General features: G+C 36.0%; 1 protein-coding gene across 2 annotated transcripts; it reads right to left on the reverse strand.

Annotated features, from left to right (window-relative positions):
- Positions 1-5,539: 5,539 nt before the first annotated feature.
- On the reverse strand, positions 5,540-10,033 carry LOC108474384 (lipoxygenase 6, chloroplastic). Of its 2 annotated transcripts, XM_053025583.1 has the most exons (10): positions 9,879-10,033; positions 9,376-9,710; positions 8,796-9,073; positions 8,465-8,702; positions 8,028-8,360; positions 7,814-7,899; positions 7,606-7,713; positions 6,945-7,246; positions 6,535-6,798; positions 5,540-6,459 (listed from the first exon to the last, which is right to left on the reverse strand). In XM_053025583.1, exons 2-10 carry the CDS (start codon positions 9,479-9,481, stop codon positions 5,700-5,702), a joined length of 2,475 nt encoding a protein of 824 aa, XP_052881543.1. In that variant the 5' UTR covers positions 9,482-9,710; positions 9,879-10,033; the 3' UTR covers positions 5,540-5,699. The 2 variants fall into 2 exon arrangements, with proteins under 2 accessions (XP_052881543.1, XP_017631778.1); XM_017776289.2 differs by having other exon boundaries at positions 9,376-10,003.
- Positions 10,034-10,792: the final 759 nt, after the last annotated feature.

Raw genomic sequence — 10,792 nt, forward strand, 5'->3', positions numbered from 1 at the left:
TTAAATAACAAGCATGCAAGGTATGTGTGAAAGAGTGATTTGGTAATAAATCGCTTGGGACAAAGAAGATAACGTGAATTTGGAAAATCACCATAAATTGTGGGAGAAGAATTAGAAGTTGAATAAATTATTTAATTAAAGCTTATTGAGTCTAGTTTCTAATGAAATAAACAAGAACATATTTTGAATTCGGTACAATGAGAAATTTGATTCGTAATGAAGGGTGGTCAGATTAGTCAAACAGTGAAACATGGGAAACTTTGAGAAAATTCTGGTATTGATTGGCTAAACAAAAAAAATTCTGAAAATTTTATGGATAGAAGATATATGAGTCTATTTTCAGGAAAATTAACGGCACTTGATTTGGAGTTTCGTAGCTCAGTTATAAATAATTTAGTGACTGTTGCTCGGAAGACAGCTTGCAGTGAAATTATGATTATGTGGTAAACATTGACAAAAATTTGTTAATGAGTTGCTTATTGATTTCTTATAAGCTTACTATGATCTGTAGGTGTGGTTGGCGAATATTTTAAGGGGTTAATCGTAGTTTGTATTTAAATAGTTAGATTAACGTGTTAGTAATCCAATTGTAGGCGGTTAGTGTGTGGATCTAAATCAAGATATCGTCGCAAAGCAGTGTGTAATCGACACCCTCTCATAGACTAGATTGGCAAAAGCGAAATGCCGAAAAGTCGGTATTTTAGGAATTTATGAGTGTCTGAATGCTCGTAAGATAGTTGGGTTTGTATATTTGGTAATCTAAAGTAATAAACGCAATACGCGATTTAGTACATTTTGATCGTTTGGGCTTAATGGGCCAAAGATCGGGTTCATGGGCCAACGGGCTCAATTGATAAGTATGATAAGTGTTTCGATAGTACGTAAATAGTTAGGATATGCATGAAAACCCTAAAAGTAGCTAAATTACTATAATACCCTATGTATGGAAAATTATTGTTATACCCTAGGTACAAAATTACCGTTATACCCTTAGGGTTAATTTTGACCTGAAAAGCATGACGATCCGATTACGTATGATGTATGCCATGATTATATATCATTGCATGGGGACATGGGTTATATTATGGAGGAAGCGTTCTGGTGGCTATGCCACAAATATCTGATCTGGTGGCTCTGCCACAAATATCTGATCTGGTGGCTCTGCGACATATATTTGTTCTGGTGGCTCTGCCACGATTATCTGTATCTGGTAACTCTGTCACATTATACATTACGGCGCCATGCTGCAAATTATGTGGTGTGTAGCGGTTGGGTGGGTCGAGTTGTCTCCCCACATGGTGTAAGGTTGGTATGGGGGTGTATACGGTTGGATATGGTTGGGGTTCTGCATAAACATGTAATATCTGTTCTATTCTGCTATGGGCCTATGGGCTTTATTCAGATTACGCTCAGGCTAAGGCCAACTTATTCTATTTCGTGGTTTGAGTGATATAGGCTATGGTTGGGTTAATTTACACATTGAGTTTCCACAAACTCACCCTTTTATTTTCATCCACGCAGAAATCCCCAACCATAGTGGGCTTGGAGTCGTGAGGAATTGAATGGCCACCCGCTCGAAAGTTTGATTTTCTTCCGTGAACTGGACATCCTTTTATTTACGTTTGAAGTTTTGGGCTTTTAAATGTAATAAGGCCGCTTAATTATTTTTGATGGTTTTAATATGTATTACTAAGATATGTATTACTTATTTTAACTGTTGAAACTAGATAGCTTTAGGGCGCGTTTTCAAAAAAATAACAATTGATTTCAAAATAACACGACAACAAGCAAAGCTTCCGCAATGAAAGTATTTTATAAAATTAATCACTTTTCCTAAAAATGATTTAATCAAATCGGTTTCCTAGAAATATACATGACGTTAAGGTGTGGCAATGGCGGTGTGCATATCTAGGATTGGATCCGAAGGGAGCTTGGTACTTAAGTAGTCTGATAGACTCACCTCCTCTTTTCCGGTTTCCTACCTGGTGCACAGCTTCTATTCACTTTAACCTTTAATGAATTAATCTTTTGAACATCAAGTACGATTTTCTGGACTTAGAATGGAAATTTTTTTTTTACGTTTTTGATGTGGCATGCCGGATCCGGCCATAACTTCTGGGCCGGGTTTGGGGTGTTACAGTTTGGATACTTAGTTAACATGTTTTTAAGTTGTCATTTGAGGTGCCTAAGGGCATATTGGTTGTATATAGTGATAATACATGTTTAAGACTTGATTTTTAGCTTGTTTTGAATGTCTTGTTATGGCTTGTTGATGTGCAATATATTGAGTTTAGGTTGGTGTAAAATTGGGTAAGAAATGTGGCTTGAAAAATAACCTATTTTCATCCACACGAGCAGAGACACGGGCACGTGTCTCAGCTATATGTGAAACACGGCCAAGTGACGCGACCATGTGTCCCCTGTATCTTCTTAAGAATGCAAGTCAGTATGCTCACACGGCCTAGCACACGGGTGTATGGCTTGGCCGTGTGATCCAAGTTAGAGAGTTACATGAGCACGGACATGGGCTGGGACACGGCCGTGTGTCCCTATTTCGAATGTCCACATGGCCTAAGACATGGGTGTGTCTCTTAGCTGTGTGAATCACACGGTCTAGCCTCACAGTCGTGTGACCCCTGCAGCTTTGAAAAATTTCATTATTTTTTGAAAAATTCTTTGAGTACCTCATTTAGTCCCGACTTGTTTCTAACGTGTATTTTGGGCCCCGAGGGCTCGTATAAGGGACAATATGTTTGATTTCGATTGGTTTCTGACATGAATGTTATATGATATGAAATGTATGTTTATTTGATCTGTAAATTTTAGTAATGCTCAGAAACCCTTTTTAGTAATAGATACGGGTTAGGGGTGTTATAAATATTTTCTTTCATGCTCATTTTATTATTGGTTATAAGTGTGTCAACTTAATTTGTTATTTTAGAACTTGCTTCGATTATGCATGTCAAGACCACACCATTGATTTGATATACTAAGATGATAGAGACACTTAGGCTTTAACCCACTTAACCTGTAAAAATAGTGAACCCCGTTGATCCTAACACATTTTTTTTATTAACCCGTTAATGTTAACCCATAATCCATATGTTTATTGTAAAATTTTCCTATTTTATTGACTCCCTTTTTGTCAAGATTTGATTTGTTTAGTTGCCTAACTATGTTTTATTTTTCTTGAACTGTTGAATTTTAATCTTGTTCTAAAAAAACATATATTTATTTGATTGAGCTTGAATCATTAGTTGCATATTATGTTGAAAAGCTCATTTTTATTCTTGATTAGTCTTGTTGATGTTAATTATGTTAATTCAACAACTAATTTTTTTCTAGTTTGGTAACTTATTAACTCGATCTCGATTATAACCAACTTTTCTGGCCTTTTCCTTACCCTTAACCTAAGCCTCATTACAACCTTTTAAAAACCTCTTGATTGGTGTGTCATCTCATTTTATAGTGGTGGAGATTTGATTTTCAAGCAAGCCTTTGGTAATGACATTTCTTGTTTGACTGTTGAGTGCTTAATATTTGAACCTTAAACACTTTGAGTGCTTTGAGTGAATCTTTGGTGAGGATACCAATTCTTGTTGATTTTGAATTTAAGGTAATTATTTGGATAATGGGAGACACCTATATTTTTGCGCTTTAAAAATTTCAACTTGGATTGTTTGAATCTTTAGTGTCCTTTTAGTTGAATTATCAATGCATGATTGTTTGTGAATTATCTTGAGATATTATTGATGAAAATGACAAATTGAGAAAAGTTAACTTTATTGTGGTTTGAGGATTTTGCTTGAGGACAAGCAAACACTTAAGTATGGGATATTTGATAAGTGCAAAAAATAACATATTTTAATTTCGTTCTTAATGCGTTTTTGGGTGATTAATCAATGAAAAATGGTGAGTTTTATACTCCTAATCCTTTTAAATTCATTTTCTATACTTAGGAGGGCATTTGGGAGAAAAAGGAGCAAAAACGGAGCGAAAATCAAACAATTGGAGCAAATTTCAAGAGCAACACGACCATGTGCTAGACTGTGTGGTTTTTGTGATTTGCACTCCAGACACGCAGAAAAACGCAATATTTAGGTTTTTTAGGCATTTTAAAACCTATAAATAAAAATATAAGAAGAGGAAAAGAGGCTATCAGAGAAGATTGAAGAAATCAATTCGGAAAACGTCATTAAAGTCGACTCTGAAACATATTTCCACCAAGATTGAAAATCTCCTTTTGGATTTCTTTGAAGTTTATTATGAGTTTTTCTATTTCTTGTGGTTATACTGACTTTGAAATGTTTTTATTTGCGATTATAAACTAATTTTCTAAATACTTAAGGGAGATGAACCCTATGATGAATTATGTCTTTTGATTTCTGTTTGACGCAATAAATACTTGAATCTTATTCTCAGTTATGTGTGTTTAATTCTAGATTTAATATTTCCGGATTTTTAATTCATGTTTGATGTGCTTAATTCAGAGGAGGAATAGACCCTATTTAGAGTAGATCTAGCATAATTGAGTGGAGTTGCATGCAATCCTAGAAATAGGAAGACATAAATCTACTGGATTAGAGTCAAATCTAATAGGGAAATCCATAGATCGAGTTAATGCGATAATAGAGGTTTTAATTATAAAGAAATTTAAATTAATCAACCTAGAGTCAGTTGCTCTTAGTCTTGAAGAGAAGAGAGATACTAGCATAATTTAGGGATTTCTAAGGATAAAGATATTAAGTGAATAAATTGTTTAATTCAGATTGATAATGACAAATGCAGTCTAAGTGGACTCTTTCTTGGGTACTGTTTCGCTTCTTGGTTATTATTTGATTATTTTCTTGATTTGTTCTTTGCCGAGTTCGTAGTTAATTAATTTAGTTAATTTTAGTTTAACTTAATCACTTCAATTTGTCGCTTAAATAATAGAAAAACGATAATTACTAATACTTTTAGTCATTGTGGGAACGATATATTGCTCATTGTAGCTATACTATTTATCGGTAAGTGCACTTACTTTTATTGTATTTTTAATTGGTTTCGTGAATATCATCAGAATACAAAGACTAACAATATACTTTAACCCATAATAAACTATTGAGTGATTTCCTTAAAAAAAAAATAAAGAATAAATTGTTGAAAGATCTTTTAATTGAATTTGCAACTCTACGGTAAGCTCAAGGTTAATGAAAATATCATTTGATATCAGCCGTTGACATAGTTAGCTCCTTGCGATTATACAAGGACGAATACCACTTGATTTATATATAAAAGATTTCTCTGATGACTTTGTTTTGTTTTCTTTAAATCCAAATACACTTCCTTTAAGAAATCGCTTCTTTCATTTTTATTCATGCAAGTCCTTAATTTGAATTAAAAGAATAGTTGACATTTCAAACTAAATTCCAAATTTAGCATAATCATATAATAAAATTTTGTTGATTTATACATATATACATATATATATAATTTTATTGTAAAGCTTATTTAAATAAAAAGTACTAATTTAAAGCTTATTTTGCAGTGATCAGAATTTGCTACTAAAATGTGTTTATTGTGATGTTTGCAAATTTACAAGTATGTCTCTGAGCTCTACACAATGAAAACGATGCACCAAATATAATTTTTTTTTAATAAAAACCATAACTAAAAAGAAACCTAGTATTATTACTACAACTACGTACTAAATTTCATCATATGGAAATGCTGTTGGGAATTCCACGACCAGTTACACCAGGGCCTGATGAAGGCAGCAGCAGTTCGTATGGAGGAATGCCTGCACCGGTTCGGTTTTTAAGTCTCATATCCTTGTTTCTTTCGTTTATGATTTCCTCGATTTCCCCAAGTTTTGCGGCGAATTGGTCAAACATTTGTAACACTTTATGATCATTGATCCAGCTGCTATGAAATTCGTTCATTTTACCCAAGTACTCTTCATCTGGAGAATGAGTTGATAAAGTGTCTTGAACGGCCATGATTTTGGTTGCTTGAAGCTGTGTCGGCAACGAGGATAGAAATGTGCGCTGAGGGTTCTGCATGAATTTCTCAAAGTCGGGATCGGTTTCTTGCGGTATAAGTTTCCTCATGAGAGTGGGACGGTTTGGCATGTATCCTCCGAATGGGTACTGTCCGAAGTTTATAGCTGCATGCTGGCCTGATGCAGTCCAGATCATTGTTGTAAGTATGCCAGACAAGTCTTCTTTCGTGGCGAGTTTAGGCCACCAGGGTTCATTCCTTTTGTCATGGTGACCTCGGTTCTTGATCTCACTCCACCAGGCTTGGAGCTCAACATCAGACGTGACGGAATCGGGTTCGGTGTAAAAGTGTTCGACATAGGATTCTACCCATTCTTTGATGGCAGACCAAATGAGCAGTCCATCGGCTGCATAAGGGTAGTCCTCGATCAAAAGTTTCAGGCCACCGGGAGCTGAAGGATCCTCCACTGCCATGCCCCTGAAAATTGCACCGCGGTTATCTAATATTGTTCTTTGGCGGAGGATAATTCAACTATCTAATATCGAGCCTTACCTATGAATCAGGTCCGCAGGCAATGCTTCCCTGTCAAACCGCCAACTCTCGTAAGCAGCAGCACTTAGTTCCATGGCATACTTTCCGGGGCTGAAAGAAGCCTCAATTATCCCACCTCCGTTAATTAAACTTTGTCGTGCAAGTGCATTAATTTCTAGCGTGTAGCGCATATGAGGGTGAAGCAGCTTGTAAATAGGGTGCATTGAGCTAAGCTGTCTGTGAGTTGCAATTATGTATGGCTCCATGCAAGCATGAGTACGCAACCTAAAACGTTCCAATTACCCCCATTCCCGAAAAATAAATATCATAACATAATAGCATGAATAGAATGTAACAAGATATGCATTAAAGTTAACCAGATATGTCTGGACGAAAAAAAGATACGGGTTTTGAAACTGTTCATGTTTTACCAGTGATTTGCAAGCTGATGGACACCGGCATCATTTGCACAAACATGAGCTTTGGCTAGTTTCCAAATCCAGTATGTTGTAGCATCATGTCCATGAGTATAAACATATTTGTTCCGATTTGATGAAGGTGTGGGAGGAAGTGAAAGCTCGATAGCTATTGGTCTTAGAATACCGGTCTTGGTATAGAAGAACACCGTCCGGGATGCATAAGACTTTCTCCCTGGTAAGTTGTTTATCCTCTTGATAAAAGGCAAAAGCATATCATGGAAATCCACCATAAACAATCTTTTTTCCTCGAGAGCCTGTAACATCGGATTGTAAAAGAGTGGTCTTAAGAGAATTTCAAATGATTTCTCGATATTATAGGCGGTTTAAATGTTTGAAAAACATCAATACAGTAACAAGAGACTACAAATATCTCATCAGACAGTATCATGGATGCCCTTCTGTTTTCCACTAGAAATCAGAACCGGCCCCACAATGTTCACTTATATACACCTGATGTTGGACAAACAAAGCAGTTCCAAAAATTCCAACTTTCAACAAGCAAAAACATTCAGAAACAATCCAATGCCTGATGTAAAACGCGGTACTTAACAGAAATGTCATCTATAAAACGAGTACATGAAGGTATCAGGGTAGTGCCTGTAAATGTTAATACCTTATCCACGCTCATCCCGTGAAGTTCTTGCTCGATCAATTCCTTAGTGATCACTGATTCCGGGGGGCCATAAATAGCAGGGTCTAGTTTGCTAAGAATCGGAAATTCCTGCAAAATCAAATGAAATCAAATGAATTTAAGGGTTTCCAAGGAGTAATAGCAAATCTAAATCCTAATCTAAAACAGGCAAAAGAAATCTATAAATAACCTTCAAAATCTCGATATTCACAGGATTGACTCCGGCCAAAGCCTGGCGTGCAAATTCATTGTCTCGCAACCATGAAAATCTGTCCTCTGGAGACAAAAATCCAAGATAAATCGCAAAATAAAACAATGCTCCATTAGTACAAGCTTAAGCTATTAGCCTCATTTCGATGTTATTTAGAGAACAAACTGAAAGGCAAGGGATGAATAAAGCATACTTCTTATAACAGCTGGGATTTCATATTTTAGCAACTTTTGGCCTACATTGAGAACTTGTTTCATCATATTGCCAATGAATAGATTGTCACCTAATTTTCTTTGCTCATCGTCTTTCAAGATGAAACCGTCATTGTATAGCTTATCTATCTCCGAAAAGCATGTGAACGGAATATCAGAACTCGATAAAGTAGCAGCCATCAATGGTACAAGATTGTGAAGAAGTGCTTTCAACCTCCCAGCAGAGAAAGTATCCTGTTTGATCTCCTCGAAGGCCTCATCCCGAGGTACGTAAACAGGATGAGGCTTTTCGATTCTACTCTCACAAAGTGGATCTAAATGAATCATCAAATCAAAAAACATATGAAATTCCCGTGTAACAATCCGAAAACAAGTACTTTAACCATAGAATGACATAGGATTACATTGAATATAATACCTATTTTAGAAGCCGGTCGGCCAGTTCTACACCGCCTAGGATAAGGCCTTTCCTCGCCACCCAAAACCGGCCTAGCAAGATCTTTGTCCTTGTCAGGTTTACCTAAATCATTATAAACATCATAATCGTAAATTCTTTCATGAGGCATTCTCTCGCCTTTTCCGTTGCCACAAATGCTGAGCAAATCTTCCCTTCGTAGGTCTTTAATGCCAGGCGGTGTTTGTGATGGTAAGTATGCCTGTTCATGACAATAAGGCACAGCTTAAGCAATAACTAATCGAATAAACATGTCCCAATTGAAAACCGGAAACCACTAGTATAGAGTTCTTACTTGATTTCGGAATATAATTCGACTTTCCGGATTATCATTCCGAGAATGGATCCAGGTATTTGCAGAGAAGTAAATAGGGACTCCATCGAAATCTTGAACAACAATCTCCAGCAGGTGGAATTCCTTGGCATGCTGGTTGGTGATGAGAACAGCCCCGGGTCTACCGAAGTCGGATGGGACAGTAAAATCGGCTACATATTGAAGTATGTTGTCATGTTCTGGAGGCTTTGGCAACCAGCCCCTTACACAAGCCTCAACGCTCTTCCCCGAATTAGTAACTATAAAATTAGATCATTTCAGTTTCAGCCTATAAGAGATTTAATTAGAGATTCAAGATATAAATAAATTCCTAGACAATAAAGTGGGAATTTCAAGCAAAATGATTCAATCACTAACAATTAGATAACTCTACCATTACTTCCTATAGTTTTAAACAATGTAAAAGACCAACAAATGCAGATGCAATTCAAACTTTAAACCCCAACAAAATCCTATGTTGTCTTGTAAGAATCAAACCATATGATCAGACCAAGACACCCCTTTTTTTTTCTAGAAAAAGGAAGAAGAAGAAAAAACAAACCAGGATCAATCTCTTCACTGATGAGCTGAATCAAGATCCCACGACCGATCCCATTCATCAACATTTCCCATTTGTTCTCAATCTTCTCAGTGATGTTTTCCTTCATCTTTTTCTTTATAGTCACAACAGCCTTCACTTGCTTAGAGGAAGAATCAGATGAGCCATTACTGTGTTTTTGATTAAGTGGTGAGGTTTTAGCTGTTTCCACAGCCTTGTCATCACTGATGACGGCACGAACCAGGGGCCTTGACCTCGTAGTCCGGGAAAAGGAGAGCAGCACCGGAACCCCATAGAGCCGTGGAGGTGACCGGAGGGCAGTGCCGGAGAAAGTTGACCTGAGGGAAGAAGGCTTTGGTTTAAAAGCTAACATATTATATAGTGGTGATCGTGAATATGAGAATCCTTAAGCTTTTAGTAGTATATAGGATTAGAATACAAGTGTGGAAAGCAGGGAATTGCCACCAAACTAAGCCTTTCTTTATGTGATTATTAATAACAGTCACCTTGACCTGCGCTCATTGGTAGTGGTGTTTTTGTGTCAGCTCGACTCTCCGTCCTTAGAGCTTCTTCTGTTTTTGTTTTTATTTTTAAAGTCTGAATTATTTGCAATACGTGTAAAGGTTGTTAACTTGACATCAGCTTAAATAGTAATTATAAAAATATTCTTTACGTTTTCCCCTTGGATGGAATAGATTAATTTACTGTTTAATGTAATTATACATTTGTATTAAAATATTATTTTTCTATGTTGTAGCTTGGAACATTATTTATTTCTTTAGCAATCCGCATGGAACACTCACTCCTTGGTTTTTGTCTCTATAAAGTTTATGCATTGGAAAGGATTTACCGTCAAAACCTTAACAGACTCTCGATGTTATGAGCGTGAAAATCACTCTCCAATAAGGGCCTTAAAGTGGCTCTAATTCTCTCGGTTTTTAGTCAAATTGAATAAAAAATGGCGTGGAAAACATTGGGATCCGGATACATAACTTACGACAAAGTTGTTGCCATTTCCCATCACAGTAAGAACAGAAAGGGTAAATCCATTTTTTTGGTTCATTACAAACCTATTCATGCTGGAATCGGGTTAGACGGTAGCTACACAGTGGCCTACTCATTTGGCCTGAAAATTCTTTGGAAAGATTCGAGTAAAAATATAAATTTAAAAAATAAGGTTTATTTTTTAAATGTGTCAGATTTTGTGTAAGATTTTTTGGTTTAGGTTTGGCTCGAATTAGACTAAGCTTTTTTTTTTGTTGTTTTGCTTCTGTTTTGCTACCATTTTACTATTATATTACTACTATTTTGTTATTACTGTTTGGATATTATATAATTTTTATTTTATTGTTAATTATGCTACTATTTTAAAAATATTTGCTTGTTAAATTGCAACTATATTAGTGTTATTTAAGTATAA

This window comes from Gossypium arboreum, chromosome 3, assembly GCF_025698485.1.
Source record: "Gossypium arboreum isolate Shixiya-1 chromosome 3, ASM2569848v2, whole genome shotgun sequence".
Lineage (NCBI taxonomy): Eukaryota > Viridiplantae > Streptophyta > Magnoliopsida > Malvales > Malvaceae > Gossypium > Gossypium arboreum.